Here is a 19648-nt window from a genome sequence, read left to right on the forward strand (position 1 = left end):
TCTCGCAGATGTTTTATTTTACATTATTTCTTTTACTGTCATAATATTGAATTTGGTTTTAATAAGTGTAACAAGTAAAACTGTGACCTAAAATTCAATGAATTGATTTACTCAGCAGACAAACGCAGTTATCAGCTCTAGAAAGGATGAGTGATTAGATCAGATTAGACTGTTGTAATCAATTAACACAAAAACAGAACAAATACTTTTAAATCAATCAACTGTTCAAGCACTAAAATAAATCAAATCTGGTTATATACAGAAAGTGATTTATTTAAAAGGATTTTATACACAACATGAAACAGAAAGTATGAGAGATAAACATGTGAGTTTCTTCTACTGGTCAGAACATCACCACCTTAGTCTGTTTGGGTTTGGCCTTCTTCACTGGAACATGGACTTCCTCATGGTCTGCACTCATATTGTTGGACAACCAGCCAACGGTCACAGCATTCGCTAGAGAGAGAGAGCCAGAAGAAGTTATCATTTAGATCCAGAAGTACAAGTCGTAACAAAAGCGTCACAGTGAAATGGTTCCACTCACTTGCAGCCTGGTGCTCTGGACAGTCCTTCTGAAAATGTTCCACTGAACCACAAACACGACAGCAGCCTCCTGCACACACAGGGACAAATGTTTGTTTAAAAATCAAGTCACATTTCGTTATTTAATTAGCAGAAACCATGTTTGATATGATGTTATTACCTTGTGCATAAAGCCCTTTAGGATTATCTGGGCAGGACCTTGACAAGTGTCCAGTCTGTTCACAGATGAAACACTTTGCATACGGGTAATCGCCTGAGACAAACATTTTAACGTTATTAAAAGGCATTTAAGTATCATCTGTAATACACGGCTCTACGCTGTCCTCACCCAGACCAGGGTCCACTTTAGCTTTACATTTGTGGATCTCATGTTCGGTGGAGCCGCAGCGGTAGCAGATGCCTCGGCCCATCTCCTCGTCTCTGTCTGCCTCGGGACAGTCGGCCAGACCATGCCCAGGCTTCCTGCAGTTAAAGCACAGCTGAAGAGGGAAACAGAGGAAACATGAATAATGTTGTTTTGGCTTGATGACCCAAATATGAGTTTATCAGGAGGTCAACATGAAAACCTGCATAAATAGGAAAAGTAACGAGTGCAAAAGTGGGCTCCTGCAGAATTACAGCATCTTCTTGTCCGGAAAAAAAACTACAACATGTCCCTTTAATTTCTCTGTGGCTCTGAGTGTGTAAAAGCACTGAAGTCCTCAGGGTAGTCCTCCTGAGAGTACGATGTGACTGTTTTTAATCCAAATTAATTTTAACTCCTCACCATCTTGTTTTTCTTGTCTTTCTGCCTCTTTATCCTTCTGTCCTCTCTCCTCTTGTCTTTCTTCAGAGCGATCTCCACTTCCTCCCTGAGCTCCTGCTCGCCCCCCCTCCCTCCTTCAGGCCCACGGGGCAGCGGCTGGCCGCTCTGCTTCAGGTACTCCAGGAAACCGTTCACGTCTTCACTGACATAATCCTTCTTCTTTCGGTTGGGTTTTTGCACAGTGGAGCCACTGGGCTGAGTCCTCCTCAGGCGGTCCTGCTGAGGTCCCGGTTTAGTAACAGGAGGGTCACCGGACCTGCCTGCACGGCCTGCTCCTCCTCCTGCTCTCAGCTGACTCCATGGAGTGGCCTCGGCCGGTTTGTGTTTATGGACGTTGTTGGCTCGTGCCCACCTCGTCATGGCTGCGCTCTGGATGAGGCTAAAGGAAAACTGCATTAGATGGAAACTGCAAAGAAAACTGCTTGTAAGAGGCTTGTCTCAGTATTATGTTAGTATATTGACTAGTACTGTAGTATGTTAGTATATAAGGTGTACTGTTTGAGTAGTATGGTAGTATACTGAGTAGTACTGTCTGAGTAGTATGTTAGTATATTGAGTAGTACTGTTTGAGTAGTATATTAGTATATAATGTGTACTGTTTGAGTAGTATGGTAGTATATTGAGTAGTACTGTTTGAGTAGTATGTTAGTATATAAATCGTACTTTATAATTTGTTAGATTAACCCTGTGACCTGCAGTAATGTACAGTTTTCTACAGAATATTAATATTATTGTACTGTGTATTTTCTACAAACTAACAGTTTATACTTTGATTATACAGTGAAACCACTGTCAAATAGAAAATATGTCAAATGTCCCTGTAGGATTTATAAAGTCCTCTCTGTGTATCGATCCATCCATGTACCTGATCTCAGCTGGACTCACAGGTTAATAATCTGGACCATGTTCATTAAACCTTAATGACAAAGCTGAACATCACAGTCCACATTCAGACACCTTCCATCTACACTTGTCTTTGTTAGCTTCATATTAAACATCTGATTCTTTTCCAGCTTCGCTTGACCTGAAGGCTATTAGCATGTGAGCTAGCTGCTGTCAAAAACAACGTGCCTAACGAAGAAACCCGAACACACGAACGCGGCTCGTATATTAAACCACTTTCTCTACCGAAACTATTGTTTCAAAAGAATATTCACAAAAAGCTCAAACATCTTTTACCTTTAGAGACTTTCAGCCCACGTGTTTGTTTTCACCGGAAGTGTCCTGTCTTCTTCTTTGGTTACACTCAGCCGGATGGCGCCACCTGGTGCTCGTGTCAGTTAACGACAACCCCGGAGAACCGCAGCTGCGCGTGAGTGGTCGGTTTATTAGGAACCCCTGTGTCGGACCCGGTCAGTTTATTAGGAAACCCTGTGTCGGACCCGGTCGGTTTATTAGGAACCCCTGTCTCGGACCCGGTCGTTTTATTAGGAACCCCTGTGTCGGACTGATCCTTTTAATCCAACAGTCCTGCAGTGAATCCTCCTTCATGAAGGAGATAATGGTTCAGTTTGTGTTCAGACTGTTTCACAGCCGCTGATCCCCCTGGAGGCTGCAGTTGTGACTGTTTCTATTATTTTGTCCACCCCACTTAAATCACTGAAGCCGGGCTGCAGGACTATAAGTGTCTGGGAACCAGCAGCTCACAGGTGATTTCATTTAACGTGGTAATGAGGTGAGGCTGAAGGAGACCGTGTGTTCTGGCCTCTGACAGGATGCTGCCTCTGCTTCTCGCTGCAGTTTTATCTGTGGGAAACGCTGAAGATGGTAAGAAGTCATGGTGTTGGACTTTACTCTCAGGAGAAGCAAACATCTGGTTTCATCCTTGTGTGTTGTGTTTCAGTCAGGTCCAGTCCTGTGCAAGACGACAGAAACGGTACCGTTTGTTAAAATCAAGCTCGGGTTGATCCATGTTCAACTGTGTGTCACGTATTTGTTAGTTAACAAACAAAACTGTTTTCTCAGGACTTTCCAACCAGTCGCTCACTGAGGCCTGGGACTATATAAACTCTAACCCAGAGACTTTGGAGGGTGAGCCCAGTATTTAAGTATTATCAGCCAAATGTACTTAAAGTATTAAAGTACTAACTGTATCTGATGTTTTTGGATCAATATTCTAAAAATATTGATCTAAAGTTGTTTTGCTGTTTGTCTTTGCCAGAGCTGATGTCCAACGACTCTACAATGTATGAGGGCGACATTATTCAGCCAGTGAGTGAAACTACATCCACACTCATTTATAAAAACGCTCTTTTGTTTTACCAACAAGAACAGGAGGCCCGTCTGTTTCCAAAAACCAGCTCCAGACTGGAACAAAGAGTCCACTGGTCTCTAGATCCTTTACTTTCATCTGCTTCAGTTACTTATTATTTGCATGTAAAGACCTGATGATCTAAGTACAATATACGTGCTCTGTCCTTTATTTGGTCCCACAGAGTGACAGGAACGCAGCAGGGAACACGTGGCCAACAGTGGACATACCATACGTCATCAGTGAGGAGTTAGGTGAGCAGCAAGAAAACAAGGTCCCAGTGCTCACGTTTTTTTTTGTTTCACAGCTTTTGTGTGTTTTCCAGCCGGACGCACAGCTGACATCCTGTCTGCTATGGCCATGGTGTCTGAGCACACCTGTGTGTCCTTCCACCAGAGACGATCTGAGACCCACTATCTGATCTTCAAGAAGAGCCTTGGGTATGTGCAGCTTTAAAGGACACGTCTGTGTTTTTTAAACACTGTTAGGAATAATTATCAGATTAGTCAGTTCACGTCTAAACTTGTTAAAGTAACACCACAGGTAAACTACTGAACATCTGGTCTAGTGAGACACAAAACCACCACAAAGACTCAATAATTATCGTTCCAGCTGTTCTTCATATGTGGGCTTTGTGGGTGAAGAGCAGCCCGTGTTTCTTGGGCCCCTGTGCATCGTGGGTAACATCGTCCATGAGCTCCTCCACGCCCTGGGCTTCTACCATGAACACACGAGGGCCGACCGCGAACAGTACATCACCATTTTTCCTAAAAACATCATGCCAGGTACAGTTTCTGGGCTCTGTGGCTCCTTTTAATTCACTGAAAACACAAACATCTGTGGTTTCTGAGCCTCATCCAGGTCAGGTTAAGATTTTAGGGAGAGAATGTGGTGTCCTCAGCCCCTGAATCCAGAACCTGGTTCAGCTTATGGGTCTGAGCCGTAGACCTCCATTGTTCAAAGACTATTAAAAACCCAGCAGGGAGCCACAGTGCTGACCTGGCTCACATGGTTCTTCCTCACCAACAATGGGAGGCCCGTCTGTTTCCAAAAACCAGCTCCAGACGCTGAGAACGGCCGTCACTGTTTACAGGCTCTGAAGGAACCAAGAGTCCACTGGTCTCTGGTTCTGCTGGTTTTTAGGAAACCATCATCAGAAGCTTCTTCCTTTTTAAGCGTTTGAGATTTGTCTGTTTCCAGTGACTGTAACAAACGTGTTGCAGGGATGGAGAAGAACTTCATAAAGAAGAAGGGTCGAACCTTCAGCCTGCCGTACGACGTCACTTCAATCATGCACTATGGAAGGTAAAGTGAGCACAGTAAGAAAAGTGTGTTTCTCTGTGAAGCAGCGTTTGTGACTCTGCTCCTGGTCTGTGGCAGAAAGTGTTTTTCAGCCAACGGACAGGCCACGATCGTACCCGCCACCAATGCGAAGGCCATGGGGCAGAGGGAGAGAATGACGCAGACAGACATTCAGAAAGTTCGTCAACTCTACAACTGTGGTGTGTGTGTGCACCTTTAGTTTTCATCACAGCCTTTATTAACCTGTCAGGTCATCACAACACTAGTACTGAGTCACTTTCCACCACTGCAAACACCTGTCTGAAAACAAAACTACTCCTTTCTCTAGTCTTCCTGTTTTGCTGCTTCTTGCAGATGAAATGGAAAACAAGCCTGAGAAAAAGACGTCGACCGTCAGACCCGAGTCAAAGCTCCGCACCAACACAACCAGCCCCAGGAACGTTTCTGCTCACACACCTGCCGCCCTGCAGCGGCTGGATCTCACCACCGGAGGGCGCAATAGCAGTAATAACTGACTGGTTTATTAATAAACTACAGGTTCATATCTGATACTTGTCATGTGCAAACCGACATGTGCTTTGTAAACAACAAATGGGCCAACGTGTGGCAACAACAACCTGCTGCAGAAAGTCCCAAATAAAAATCACTTCTCTTCATAACCAGAGAGTCCAGAAAACCACATTTTTCTCCATCTGCCAGTGCAGGACAATATTTCACAACGTTCAGGACGTGTCTAGAACATTCAGCATCTTGAAACAAAAAATAAAACGAGCTGCAAAGAGAAATGAAATGAGCAACAGAGTCAATATGTTCACAGCCATAACCTCATAACACAAAACATCAAGTAACCTCAGAGTATCGGCTCACTCACGGTCACCATCAGTTAGTGACCCAGGCAGTAATGGGAAGAAATGAAGTACATTAACTCAACTGCAGTACTTCATCACAAATTTGAGGTACCTAAGTGTTTCCATTAGTTTCCACCGTACATTTGACTGTACCAGGGTAAAGTTATGTCTTCAGTGTTTTGGGACTTTTACTGAAGGACTGAAAATGTTTCCACACTGAGTTTTGGAAGAGGTGACGAACTGAGTCCTGATCCTGCAGTGACTGGTACATTTTGTACTTTTACTGCAGTAACAGTTTGGACTTTTACTTAAAACAGAGAATTTCTGATGTTGTTGTAAAACTGAATTCAAGCTGAGAAACTGTGGGTTTGAAAACTGCAGTGAACTGTGAAAAAGTCCACGCAGACACAGAAGATCTTGCACTTATTCCAGCTCCTGTCGAGCAGGTGTGATGAATTCAGCCGTTCGTGCTGCAAATGATCAATGACTGTCACAGAAATTCCCACACAGCAGCTCGTGAAGCATTTGTCTGGTGTCTCCTGCATGTGTCCGCCCACAGATCGGCCCCTGCAGCCCTCATATGCATACATCTCCATCACATTAGGTACTCAGCACAGTCCTGCTGGGTCCCTGTTGGTGAAGTCATGGCTGCAACACACAAACAGACCCAGTCGGTTTAACAGGAACCCCTGTGTGTGACTGGGTCAGTTTATTAGGAACCCCTGTGTGGGACCAGGTCGGTTTATTAGGAACCCCTGTGTGGGACCCGGTCGGTTTATTAGGAACCCCTGTGTGGGACCAGGTCGGTTTATTAGGAACCCCTGTGTGGGACCCGGTCGGTTTATTAGGAACCCCTGTGTGGGCCCAGGTCAGTTTATTAGGAACCCCTGTGTGGGACCAGGCCAGTTTATTAGGAACCCCTGTGCCAGACCCAGTCAGTTGTGTTCAAACTGTTTCACAGCTGTTCGTGCAGTTTGTGCTGCTGCTGGACTGGACTCTTTAGTATAAATAAGACCAGAATAAATGAGCAGACTACAGTAAATGAAGTCGTTTTCCTCACTAGAGCATTTTTACAGTTGGTACTGAGGATCTGAATTCTTCCTGTGAGACTGTTAAGACCATAGAAAACTGAAGCTGCTTCAATGCTATAAAAACGTTTTGCTTGGTTCGTTGATAAATTGATGAATCACTGCAGGTTAGTGAGTAAAAACAAACTATGTAGAATAATTCAGAACACAGTAAAATCACTTTTCTATCAACATATGACAGAACAAAGCGGAAATGATCGGAGATATTTGGTGTTTCTCCTTGTTAAGTGATAATAAAAACGACTTTCTGTTTAATATTCTGGCGGTGACTGATGGTTTCGACTTTAAAACAGCAAGACCGGGCTGTGGGCTGGAAGGTCTGAGAGGCTCGACAGGAAAATGAAGAGTTCAGTGTTTCTAATGTCTTTAAAGTCACTTGTTTTCCTACATGTGACGCTCGCAGGTGCGTATTTCACCTTTAACCTGATTCCCAAAGTGGAAACGAAGCGCACGGCACTGCGCGTAAAAAGGCGCATCCTCATTTATCCGGTAACATCAGCTCCTGCACGTCTCCCTCTGCGAGCAGCCGGTCCCCCCGGACCGGGACTTGGAGAAAACACCTACACCTGATCGTATCTGCTCACGTTATTCTGTTCTCATGTAATTTTACAACCTTCCGATCTACTTTCTGAGAAACGGACCGAAGTGGAGCGATGGTTTTCTCCTGCTCTGTTCCTCCCTGACAGCCTGGAGATCAGAGCGGACTTCCTGCCTCGGTTTGCTGGACACCCAGTGGTGCAACCATCCCCGGATACTTTGGTCTCATTTCTCTGGATCCGTGTAAGAAGATAAACTTGTAAAGTTCCTGCCAAGGAATGACGCACAGACGAGGTGAACACGGACATTTTCCAGTGAGTAAAGATTTAAAATGATTTATTCAGACAATGTATCAGGCCCTTTGTTAACTAATTAAATTAATCAACGTCCTGTGATCACGCAGCGTCAAATATCCTGGAGAAAGTCTGTTTTTGCTATAATCCACGTGTCCAGACACATGTTCACATTAAACATCTATTTCTGCAACTAAGACGCAGCATTTTAAAGCAGCTGGACCAGAACAGGAACAGTCACCGGCTGGAAAATGAGTTTTTTAGTAACGAAACCAACAAACTGAACAAGGAGCTGCAGAAATGTCTTTAGAGATTTAATCATTTTATTGGAAGGATACGGACACTGAGCCCTGAGGAGCCACTGCCCGTCTAATCTGACAGCTGCTGCCCAAACCAGGGCCCAGGGCCCTCCAAAGGGTCGCCAGATCAATCTGAGGGGTCCTGACTGTTTCTGTTCTTCTACTTTTATTTAATCTGATGTTAAAATAAAGTTTGATGATCAGACTGTATTTTGTTGGATCCATCTGATCCTGAAAAGGAACTAAAGTTATCAGATAAATGTAGAGCAGGAAAAAGTCCAAGGTTTGACTCTGACATGTAGTGAAGTCCAAGGATGGAGTAGTACTACATGGAAATACTAGGTAAAGTACTAATACTTCAAACTGTGGTATTGTGCTGTATTTGATAATACAGTTACATAAATGTTACGTATCATAATCTGCAATGTGTGAATCCAATTCTGTCAATTTGGCACATTTATCCAAAAACCTCTAAGGCTTATGGGAAATGGTGTTTATTAAAAACCACAAAAAACATAAATATGTAATTTTTCACCACACGATGTGAAAAACCCTTTCACAGCTACACATGACTGAGCTATATAAGATTTAAATATGTTGATTACACACATTTGTTGACCAGAGTTTTGAAATGTGTCTTCTGTAGATCTCCCTCATGGTGTAGAGATCCCGTCACTTAGACTGATCCAGCCCGAGTCCGTCCTCCTGCCGGGGAAGTCCTGGTTCTGTCATGGTGTTCAACAGAAACATCTGTGATCTGTAAGAGGCTGTTAATAAAGTTTCACCACCATGGCAGCTGCTCCAGACGCCCCCTGCCTATCGGAGCTCGGTGGACTCCCCAGCAGGAACGTCAGCTTCATCTCCAGCACCCGCCCCTGCAACCGGAGCACCATCAGAACCTCGCCCTACAGCCCACAAGCCACCGCGGCCTTTGCCATTGTCATCACCTTCATGATGCTCCTGACCATCGTCGGTAACATCCTGGTCATCATTGCTGTCCTGACATCCCGATCCCTGAAGGGGGCCCAGAACCTGTTCCTGGTGTCCCTGGCTGCTGCGGATATTTTAGTGGCCACGCTAATTATTCCCTTCTCGTTGGCTAATGAGCTGCAGGGCTACTGGGCCTTTAGCTCCATTTGGTGTGAGATTTACCTGGCGCTGGATGTTCTGTTCTGCACCTCCTCCATCGTGCATCTGTGTGCCATAGCTTTGGACCGCTACCTGTCCATCTCCCGGCCTGTGTCCTACGGCGCCAAACGTACTTCCTCACGCATCAAGGCGGCCATCATTGTAGTCTGGCTGATCTCAGCCGTCATCTCTTTCCCTCCTCTTCTCACCCTGGACAAGAGCGAAGGAGGTGAAGAGGTGTGTGAACTAAACAGCGAGAGCTGGTATATTCTCTACTCCACCATCGGCTCGTTCTTCGCCCCCTGCGTGATAATGATTCTGGTGTATGTGCGGATTTATCAGATCGCCAAGCAGCACACTCGCTGCCCGCCCGGGCAGAAGCACAAAGCAGCAGCGGAAGGAGGAAATGCCAGCGTGGCAACAAGCGAGCCTGTGGCGAAGCTATCAGATCAGTCACAACAGAACGGGGATCAAGGAGGTACAACTGGCAGCCAGCGAGATAAAGTCCTGACCAACATGTCTGGCTCAGATTCAACCCTGTCATCACTTCAGAAGGAGAACATCATGAGCCAGGACACCCAGCACTTCCTTCCTCATCCAAGTTCCACTGCAGCCCAAAAATCCTCCTCGTCTTCAAACCTCCAACATGACAGCCAGATCCTCTCAGCTGTTCCCCACAAAGAGCCCCAGAAACGTAAAGACGAAGGGGGCGGAGAGCTTCACGACAACACCTCCAGCTCTGGCTCTGAGCTGGAAGGCGGTGAGGATGGTGATCTCGGAGAGGGCGGCAAAGAAGAGGCAAACACACCTGAGGCACAAACTTTGGGATTGCCCCAAAGAAAAGTGTTTAAAGTTCAGGTGCTAAACTTGGCCTGCAGATACAAAAACACCATGGCCACATCATCCGGCACCAAACTGGTACCCGAGGGAACACCAACGATTCAGGGGACGCCAGTGTCCCGCCGTAAAGCCATGGCGAACAGGGAGAAGAGGTTCACCTTCGTCTTGGCCGTGGTGATGGGAGTGTTTGTGATCTGCTGGTTCCCTTTCTTCTTCTCTTACTCTCTGCAGGCAGTGTGCCCCCAAACCTGCAGCATCCCTAACCCCTTGTTCAAATTCTTCTTTTGGATCGGCTACTGCAACTCCTGCCTCAACCCAGTCATATACACCATCTTCAACAAGGACTTCAGGAAGGCCTTTAAGAGGATACTGTGCAGGGACGCAAAGGGCACGTTCTTCTAGACAGGAAATTATGGCCGACTAAAGACCTTCATCAAAAATGACTTTCATTTCTTTCTGTGCTTTCTCTGCGTGGATTGACCTTCTGCAGTGTCAACATCAACACTTGTACATTAGGGAGGAAATTGCATCCATTTTCTCTTCTCCGTGTGTTTCTGTAAGCTGAGTCAGAGCTGCACTGACTAAGGGGCAGATTTCACAAAGCCACAGTCAAGTGGTCGAATCAATTATCTTTAATGTTGTTTAAGAATACGGCGTAATTGTGTATTCAGTGATTCTGAAGAAGAATGATTGATTATGTTTTGAAACGCAAATGAGGAGGACACAGGGTCTGTGTTCAGTAATTTAAAGTGCAAACAGAACTATGGTGGTGCACGTGTGTGCATGCATGGGAATAGAGGAGAGCAGCCTAAGGGTCTTACTGGAAGAGAACAAATACCACTAAGTGTCCTTTATTGGAGATAAAATGGGCACTCAAGGAACACAAGATCAGGAAAAATGTGAGCATCCTCGTCTGAGCCTCTGCTTCTCGCTCCTTCCTTTTCCTATTTCTTCCCCGATCTGACGCCGTGACCTCGGACGTGTTCGTCATGATGGATAGAGCTTTCTGTCTCTGTGTATTCACCATGATGCCAGAGGCTTTATTGGGAAAAACTAAAGCAAAAAGCAGAAAATCAGCTGAGGTTTTATGAAAGATGGAAAGTGGGAAACATCAAGAGCGAAGGTTCCCCCAGTCCCTTGAATCCCCCCCCCCCCTTTAATGGCTTTTCTCCTCTAAACTAAAGATGATGCAGGGAGTCAGTGCATGTGTTTTAGGGTGCAGTGTGTTTTCACAGGGTTTCTGCAGCTCATGACGATAAATTAATTAGGATTATTTATTATCAACATTAATTTATTGACATTTATGTTTGTCAGGGTTTCCAGGCTGTATATAACTATACTTCTCAGTGATACAGTTAATAGACAAGAAAGAGAGAGACCACAAGGACTCAGACATACAACAAAGATCCACAAAACAGCGACAAAGGGACTGCAAAGAAATACAAAACTAGGAGGTCCTGTGTAGGAGGAGTGGGGGGGCCTCTATGAACAGGGATCAGGTTTAAGTTTAAGGTTTTTGTTGGCAGGGGAAGGATAAATCTGAGACCTGTTGAGGCCGTTATTTAAGAGAACTGAAAAGACTTTCCCAGACCTGCAGACCCACTTTCATCGAGATGATTTAGATTTATTTGCAGTATTAAGGGACATGATGGACAGGGAGCTGCATATGTTTCTGTGAGCTCTCTGCCAAAGCAATACAGACTGTACGTGACCTGAGCTGACCCCGGCAACGAGCTGAATCCCTGATGAAGATGCTGATGCTCCTCCTCCTCCTCCTCCACTGGACTGATCTGATTTTGTGGGTGTGTGAATACTGTCTGTGTGTGTGTGTGTGAGACTGTGTTTGTGGCTGCATGTTTTTAAAAACCCACTTCTTATCTTCTAAAGCCACCAGACATTAGCCTGACTGAGTCTGCATCCAGTCCTGTATATACATGTGGAATAATAATGATGCTGTTGGAATCAGCTTTTGTGCCGTCGTAGCTTAAACATGAACCAATATTACTGCCAGTTGTTTTAAAGTCCAACTGTAATTAAAGTGCATGTTTTTTTTCTCGACCTGCTCTCGACATTACACGTCCTGTGTTGTGTTTGGAGGAACCGCTAAGAGCCGACAGAAAGACCTCACACTTCCGACACGAGACATGTCAGCAAAATGCAAATGCACCACAGGTAGCGGTCAAATAGAAAGCAACACAACAAAGGAAGCTAATTTACGTGGTATTCCAAGCATGAGCAGCTTTAGCACTAAGCACAGCCTTTATCTTGAGGCTGAGCTCATTAGTGTTGGAGGATTTTGGTCAGGACCTGAAGATAATGATGGTTTCAGACCAGATGTGACCAGATGTTGAGACTTTAAGACTTTAGTCATTAACTCTATTCTCTGACAATGATGATCATATAAGTGTATAGCTGCAGCACAGCTGTGCACAGCTGGGTTATGTTCAGAGGCAGATTATAGTTTTCAATGACTGAAACGTTAAAGTGGAGCTCAGGGGCCCCAGAGACCAGACTCCCACAACAAACCACAGACCAGCATCCTTCTCTAACTCAAACCATGAAACAATCGATACAAGTGAACGTTACACTGCGAGACCAGATACTTTGGTGGGAAACAAACGTGCAGGCTGAACATTTCACTGATACATTCACATCTTGTCAAACATCTTGTAATGGCGTTTCATCATCATGTTAATGGAGGAGATAGGCCGGTCACAAATATACTGCCATTGCATATCGGTTGTATTTAAATGTAATTTTAGGAAGATGGGTGTTTCACACTGACACTGGCTAATGTACTGTGGTAGGTTCCTCCAGTCTGGACTCTCCCGTCTCTGAGTGACAGATCTGTCCAGACGACTTTCTAATTTTACTGTTGAAGCTCAGCTTGAATTCATTTTGCTGCATAATGTCACAGTTGAAAATGTTGTTGTGACACTGCCCTCACGCCTCCCAGCACCCAAAGGACCTTTCTTACCTTCTACAATAAAAACAGTTTTATTTTTTTCTGATTTCAGACGGACTTTAGGTTTTGAACAGCACTACTACTCATCATCGCCATGTATCTCCTTTTTCTGCTATTTCTGCTCTTGTGTTGTTGTGTCCCAGTGCTATGCTTTTATTTTGAAATTGCTCCGTATTAAGGGTTAAATAAAGGCCATGGTGAGTCTATTTAAGCACTGATAGCGCCTGCTTGCTTGTTTCAGGGGAGAGTGGGTGGGATCGACTGTGAGCACTTACAGAGCAGAGAATAATGGAATCAGACAATTTACCACTGCTGCTTTCTGTCACAGTGTTTTAGGAGAATTATGTTTGTCTGATTCACTGACTTGTGACCCAGATATAATATAGATAATATTGGCATGGAAAGAGAAAAATATGATGAAGAAGAACATATTCCATCTGCTCCGAGGCAGGGCTTTGGCATCGCACATGAACACTATCAGAAATGACCAAACAGCTTCAAAACACAAAAATAAAATGACAAAATTAAAGGTGATAATTAACTGAACAAGCACAGGATGTGTTGTTTATGTCTTGCAGTGAAGACAAACTGATGATTTAAAGGCAGTGACAGGTGTTAAAGCCTGCCAGTGATATAATAAGTGGGACAGCTCTCATTGTCTCCTGATGAACGTGTTCTGTCTCTTGGGGCTGGGGAGAGAAAACCTTGAGCATTAATTTAAGCCCCTATTTGTAAGACTGAATATATTTACTGCACAGAAGATAAAGTGGATGTAGCGGCAAAGCTACAAATCTGAAGCCAGAGCTGCCGTTTAAAACCGGCTCGATCTTTTCCTCTTGGAGACAGGAGCTTTCACGAAAGGAGCTGAGGGCGTTACCTTTGACCCCCTATGTTGGGCCAAACACCAGCTCAGGACAGGCCTAACAGATCTATGTGGTCAGGTCTAGATGTTAAAACAATGTGGATCAGGTCCAGGTGCTAAAACTACAAGGTCAGGTCCAAGTGCTAAACCTATGAGGTCAGGTCCAGGTGTTAAGACTACCAGGTCTGGTCTAGGAGTTAAATCTATGTGGTCAGGTTTAGGTACTAAAACTACGAGGTCAGGTCTAGGTGATAAACCTACGAGGTCAGGGCCAGGTGCTAAACCTATGAGGTCAGGTCCAGGTGCTAAATCTACCAGATCAGGTCTGGGTGTTAAAACTATGAGGTCAGGTTTAGGTACTAAAACTACAAGGTCAGGTCCAGGTGTTAAACCTAGGAGGTCAGGTCTGGGTATAAAAACTACGAGGTCAGGTCCAGGCGTTAAATCTACCAGGTCAGGTCCAAGTGCTAAACCTACGAGGTCAGGTCCAGGTGTTAAAACAATGTGGATCAGGTCCAGGTGCAAAAACTACAAGGTCAGGTCCAAGTGCTAAACCTACGAGGTCAGGTCCAGGTGTTAAGACTACCAGATCTGGTCTAGGAGTTAAATCTATGTGGTCAGGTTTAGGTACTAAAACTACGAGGTCAGGTCTAGGTGATAAACCTACGAGGTCAGGGCCAGGTGCTAAACCTATGAGGTCAGGTCCAGGTGCTAAATCTACCAGGTCAGGTCTGGGTGTTAAAACTATGAGGTCAGGTTTAGGTACTAAAACTACAAGGTCAGGTCCAGGTGTTAAACCTAGGAGGTCAGGTCTGGGTATAAAAACTATGAGGTCAGGTCCAGGCGCTAAATCTACCAGGTCAGGTCCAAGTGCTAAACCTACGAGGTCAGGTCCAGGTGTTAAAACAATGTGGATCAGGTCCAGGTGCAAAAACTACAAGGTCAGGTCCAAGTGCTAAACCTACGAGGTCAGGTCCAGGTGTTAAGACTACCAGATCTGGTCTAGGAGTTAAAACTATGTGGTCAGGTTTAGGTACTAAAACTACAAGGTCAGGTCCAAGTGTTAAAACAATGTGGATCAGGTCCAGGTGCTAAAACTACAAGGTCAGGTCCAGGTGTTAAAACAATGTGGATCAGGTCCAGGTGCTAAAACTACAAGGTCAGGTCCAAGTGCTAAAACTACAAGGTCAGGTCCAAGTGCTAAACCTATGAGGTCAGGTCCAGGTGCTAAACCTACGAGGTCAGGTCCAGGTGTTAAGACTACCAGGTCTGGTCTAGGAGTTAAAACTATGTGGTCAGGTTTAGGTACTAAACCTACGAGGTCAGGTCTAGGTGCTAAACCTACGAGGCCAGGTCCAGGTGTTAAACCTACGAGGTCAGGTCCAGGTGTTAAACCTACGAGGTCAGGTCTGGGTATAAAAACTGCAAGGTCAGGTCTAGGTGCTAAAACTACGAGGTCAGGTCCAGGTGCTAAACCTACAAGGTCAGGTCTGGGTATAAAAACTTCGAGGTCAGGTCTAGGTGCTAAAACTACGAGGTCAGGTCCAGGTGCTAAACCTACAAGGTCAGGTCTGGGTATAAAAACTGCAAGGTCAGGTCTAGGTACTAAAACTACGAGGTCAGGTCTAGGTGCTAAACCTACGAGGTCAGGTCTAGGTATTAAACCTACAAGGTCAGGTCTAGATGCTAAAACTACGAGTTCAGGTCTAGGAAAAGGTTTGGGTCTGATTAGCGGTTAGCTGCGGACCGTCTAATGCCACTTGATACACTGACCTAATGCTAGTGTTAGCTTAGGTAGCTAAACTATGCTAACATCCAGGTTCTGTAACCTAGTCAGGTCCAAGCTAAGAAAGAACTGAGTCGGTCAGGTCAGTCCTGTCAGGAAACAGTGAGTTTTATTGTAGGAACAGAAGCTGTCAGGTCGAAGTCTGGTTACTGAACTTTCCTCTCAACACCAACGTCATCGAGAATAACTCAGCTCAGACGTTTAATGAGAATATCGAGACATCATAAAGTCCATTCAGGTGTCAAATGATCTCACACTGTGCTAGAGAAATGTTAGAAGACTAGAAAATCATGTTCGTTTCTGTATATTTATAATGACGGTTTCATAGCTGCAAGGCATTATGGTACTGGGTTTTTAATGTCTTTTTTATGGCGCCATATTAAGCCTGTGCCACGTGACATCATTTGTCACGATGCACAGTGATGCTTCATAAATCACTTAATAACTCAGCTGCAAACAGTCAGCGCCATCAAATCTGACAGCTGAGCAGAAACAGGCAGACAAACACCTGACGATAATGAAAATGCTGTTAAACCGTGTGTCCGGTCGTCACGTCAGACCTACTGAGAAACCAAAAGGCCCCACAGAACTTCAGCTTCGCTGCTTCTGTCGTATCAAACACACAGCAGATTGTTGAGTCTCTTTCTAGATGTACACACAGTCCTTCCATTCATGAGATTGTTTACAGTAACGCAAATACATGGAGCTGTTGTAGTAAATAACCAAATGTGGATCAATCCGCTGCTAAAAGTAGTCCCTAATAACCAGACACAACACAGTGAACGCAGGAAGTTACTGGGACTGATAAACAAAAAGAGCAAATTTGCAAAAATCAAACACAAATAAATCCAAAGGATGAAAGAACAGTATCAAGGAAGAAAATATATACTGACTTTGATTATAGCAGCTTTGAAGCTGCAGATGTTTGCACGACTTCACTTGTGATATTTTAAATGTGCACTTTGTTTTTCAGTCTGGATGTTTTCATCTGCTCCTTCGTGGCCTGTGGTGCTTTCACGGCAGCTACCTGAGCCTCAGGCAGGCGTCACGCTGCTGCTGGAGAAGTGACAGGTGTCAGTGGGAGGAAGCTGACGGGCCAAATGGCAGGTGGCCCCGGGGGAACAAACACTGTGATTTCCTTTAAATCGCTGAATTTGTTATGGCGACAACCTGGTTTACGGTTTGGGTCTGAGTTAGGCAGGCAGTGGTTCGGTTAGGGTTAGTTCAAGAAGTTAACGTAAGTGCCCACAAGGACAGAAAACAAAAGTGTGTGTGTGTGTGTGTGTGTGTGTGTGTGTACCTCCGTTCTCATCCTATTAGTCTTGGCAGAGATGGTGTCTGACATTTAACCATGTCACAGCAGACCCCCGAGCACAGTGGGTACTTTCTAACAGGATAACGTCCTTATTTGTTAGAACCAAACAGAATTGGATTACACACACACACACACTCACGCACACACACGCCAGCAGTACATTTATTTTTAGGTCCTTAAAGCAGTAAAATAAATATATTTTAAATAATATTTTTTAAATGACAAACTGAAAGCAGTGGTTAATTTTCAGGTGTGTGTGTGTGTGATGTGATGAACCTGCATCTGAGCTGAGACTCAGTGTTCAGGATTCTGGTCCCCTGGTTCTGGGCCTCAGTGTTCCAGCAGCTGTACAAAGCCACAGTCCTCTACCTGCTGAGCAGCAAACAGCAGACAGACACAGTCAGAGACCAGCTGGTGAACATGGTGGAGCATTTAGCAGCTAAAGAGCCAGAGGTTTCCCTCGGGAGGTGGTGGAGACCAAACCCAGAGCTCAAACTGAAGGAACAGCACAAAACAAAAATATTAATTTAAAGTAGAGCTGTTTGGCACTCAGATCTTCTCACTCTCTTTGACTCTGATTATCAAGGGCAATAAAAGAAACCAAAAATAACTTTTCTACTAATGTCACTAAATCTTCTTTAAGTGATGTTTGTTCTAACGTCACACCATCATTAGTTTTTTTGGATGTTTTGTTATATTAAATATTTACATTTACTATATTTTACCAACATACATTTTCACTTTTGCCTAAAAAGCTAATTACAGCAGGTTTTCTTTTAATATATATCTATGCTCCACATAAGAACAAACAGTCATGTAGTTTTTCTGTGGGTGGTGATGATTGGTTTATTTACTACGCCTGCACTCCCAGGAGTTAAATAACAGCTCTGGACAGTCAACAGCAGCACTACAACACTAGAGAATATTTTTAGATGGACGAGAGTTTCTAGAAAACACGGTGAGAGGCTGAAGTGTGTGTGTTGGAGTGTGCACCTTCAGAACAGGCTGGAGGGCCGTTCACCAGCGCAAGTGGGACATAATTGATTTTGGGATGTTGTTCAGTGTGGATATTTACATCAGTGGCAGCTTGTGGAGAGCTCAGGGTTACAGCTGTTAGTCATGCATTTATGCTGCTGGTGAGAGGAGCGATCTCTGTGCAAAGCATTGTGCTTACGCTGCACAGTCGGGGTCACAGAGGCGCGTTGCTTACACATTTCTCAGGAGGGTTTTCCGGATGTTTGGCTGTTTTTCGACTCGACCGGTTGTCGTCTCTGCTCGCTGTGCTGCCTTCGGCCATATGTCAGGAGAAACACGTTTGATGATTGTAGCTGAGTAACTGCACCGAGTTAGAAGCAGCTGATGTGGAGGTTACCCTGGACGTTGAACGCAACCTGCAACAGAAACGTAAAGTCATTTCTCATTCGAAAACAGATGGGCCTGACTCGACTCCTAACAGCTGCTGATTCATCCTGATGACAACCCACTTCTCCTGATGAAGGCTGTGTGATGTGAATGAAAGCTCCAGGAAAAACACTCAGTTTCAGTCAAAACCTAATCACATGGGGGAAACTCTGCTGCATCTACATGACAGATAGTTTTAGAAGAACATGCAGTGAGCTGAGACGTCAGCCCCAAACGAGCTTTATTACAGGACCTGAAGCTGTTGAAGTGGGACCCAGTGCGAGTCCACTTAGTCTAACCCACAGTGACCTGCAGCTGGATCAGTCAGACAAACACACACAGTAACATTAAATACATTATGGGCTAAAAGCCTCTAGAAGACCAGGAAGATCATTTGTTCTCAACGTTTTCAATCCAACTTAAAATGCAGAAGGTGGTGAAAGTTGTTAGTTTGGTCCATACAAGGTTTTTGACACTGTGTGTCTGTAAAACTGAAATGACCAGTTTAAGTTTGTGCCTCCTTCAGAAAGAACCACTGGTGACAGGCTGCCATGTCTGATGAACTGTGGAATCTATGGTTTGAGTAGATTTATTGTGCGTCAGGATGTTCCACAGAATGAAATCTGTTTTTTATCGACTCTTTTCTTTTTGAAAAACTCCGGGTGTGTCCTGGTGAAACGTTAATGCACAGGCTCACATTATTTTTCCTCCTCAACAGACAAATTCTCCTAAAAAATATTCTCATCTGTGGGTTTTTTTTTTTTTATAAAAGGTGGGATGTAAACTTTCAAAAACTAAAAACTCGATGTTGATCTTCTCCCCACACTCTGTTATCTGCCATTAGCAAACACTAACAATCCATCATATGATGTTTTGGAACATTTTGGTCCTTAAGCAAACTGGGTTTTTGGAAGTGGAACAGGTCTGTCTCCATCAATCTGTTTTTCGCTCCCTCCTCTCCACCTTCTCATCACATCTGACATCAATCTTTGGCCATTTTACATTTCCATTTCCCACTCCTCTCTTCTCTCTGCACCGAGGGTTTTATTATCCACTCTGAGCAGAAGCGGATCGTTTCTGAGGGCACTTTTCCTCGCCACTGTCTTCCATCATGGTCTCCTCCTCCGGGTCATTCTGTGTAACTACCTGCCCTCAGCTCAGCCTCAGTTAGACTCCCATAGACACCAGTGGCCCCCGGCTGCTGCTGCTGTCAGTGTCTCCACAGGTTATGGACGTGCTGCCTCCAAGCACCTTTTCCAAGAAGAGACATCTGGGCCAAAAGTTTCCCGGCTCTGAGACCAGTCCATTACAGTGTGGTCACGCCATCAGTGACTGGTATCAGTCATTATCACGGCCATAAATAAGGCTGATGTGGCACCTCCTGC

The 19648-nt window shown here is 44.7% G+C and overlaps 3 protein-coding genes and 1 long non-coding RNA gene across 5 annotated transcripts; 2 read left to right on the plus strand and 2 right to left on the minus strand.

Annotated features, from left to right (window-relative positions):
- Positions 1 to 252: 252 nt before the first annotated feature.
- On the minus strand, positions 253 to 2596 carry zcchc9 (zinc finger, CCHC domain containing 9). 2 transcript variants are annotated; one of them, XM_033325462.1, is made up of 6 exons: positions 2528 to 2596; positions 1310 to 1717; positions 872 to 1022; positions 704 to 796; positions 545 to 613; positions 253 to 456 (listed from the first exon to the last, which is right to left on the minus strand). In XM_033325462.1, exons 2-6 carry the CDS (start codon positions 1706 to 1708, stop codon positions 344 to 346), a joined length of 825 nt encoding a protein of 274 aa, XP_033181353.1. In that variant the 5' UTR covers positions 1709 to 1717; positions 2528 to 2596; the 3' UTR covers positions 253 to 343. The 2 variants fall into 2 exon arrangements, with proteins under 2 accessions (XP_033181353.1, XP_026152366.1); XM_026296581.1 differs by having other exon boundaries at positions 1310 to 1727; positions 2528 to 2590.
- On the plus strand, positions 1761 to 5416 carry LOC113124765 (low choriolytic enzyme). Its single transcript, XM_026297867.1, has 10 exons — positions 1761 to 1772; positions 3192 to 3224; positions 3314 to 3379; positions 3510 to 3559; positions 3784 to 3853; positions 3925 to 4039; positions 4212 to 4384; positions 4823 to 4904; positions 4980 to 5101; positions 5256 to 5416. Exons 4-10 carry the CDS (start codon positions 3515 to 3517, stop codon positions 5414 to 5416), a joined length of 768 nt encoding a protein of 255 aa, XP_026153652.1. The 5' UTR covers positions 1761 to 1772; positions 3192 to 3224; positions 3314 to 3379; positions 3510 to 3514.
- A 3339-nt stretch (positions 5417 to 8755) lies between these two features.
- LOC113124124 (alpha-2B adrenergic receptor) lies at positions 8756 to 10336 on the plus strand. The gene has a single exon (XM_026296579.1). The coding sequence runs from the start codon at positions 8756 to 8758 to the stop codon at positions 10334 to 10336; it is 1581 nt and encodes a 526-aa protein (XP_026152364.1).
- A 6164-nt stretch (positions 10337 to 16500) lies between these two features.
- LOC113124126 (uncharacterized) lies at positions 16501 to 17324 on the minus strand. The gene is made up of 3 exons (XR_003295003.2): positions 17139 to 17324; positions 16848 to 16950; positions 16501 to 16600 (listed from the first exon to the last, which is right to left on the minus strand). It is a non-coding gene; the product is annotated as an uncharacterized LOC113124126 (long non-coding RNA).
- Between the last annotated feature and the right edge of the window lie 2324 nt (positions 17325 to 19648).

The sequence above is a fragment of the Mastacembelus armatus genome, chromosome 12 (genome assembly GCF_900324485.2).
Source record: "Mastacembelus armatus chromosome 12, fMasArm1.2, whole genome shotgun sequence".
Taxonomy (NCBI): Eukaryota; Metazoa; Chordata; class Actinopteri; order Synbranchiformes; family Mastacembelidae; genus Mastacembelus; species Mastacembelus armatus.

What these genes read in the sequence shown, in the direction of transcription:
- LOC113124124 (XM_026296579.1), top strand. Translation starts at nt 8,756, where the DNA reads ATGGCAGCTGCTCCAGACGCCCCCTGCCTATCGGAGCTCGGTGGACTC.
- LOC113124765 (XM_026297867.1), top strand. Translation starts at nt 3,515, where the DNA reads ATGTCCAACGACTCTACAATGTATGAGGGCGACATTATTCAGCCA. An exon ending in AGGGCGACATTATTCAGCCA is followed by an intron (nt 3,560 to 3,783) that starts GTGAGTGAAACT and finishes TTGGTCCCACAG; the next exon opens with AGTGACAGGAACGCAGCAGG. An exon ending in TCCTAAAAACATCATGCCAG is followed by an intron (nt 4,385 to 4,822) that starts GTACAGTTTCTG and finishes AACGTGTTGCAG; the next exon opens with GGATGGAGAAGAACTTCATA.
- zcchc9 (XM_033325462.1), bottom strand. Translation starts at nt 1,708, where the DNA reads ATGACGAGGTGGGCACGAGCCAACAACGTCCATAAACACAAACCGGCC. An exon ending in AAGACAAGAAAAACAAGATG is followed by an intron (nt 1,023 to 1,309) that starts GTGAGGAGTTAA and finishes TTCCCTCTTCAG; the next exon opens with CTGTGCTTTAACTGCAGGAA. An exon ending in TAAAGGGCTTTATGCACAAG is followed by an intron (nt 614 to 703) that starts GTAATAACATCA and finishes CTGTGTGTGCAG; the next exon opens with GAGGCTGCTGTCGTGTTTGT.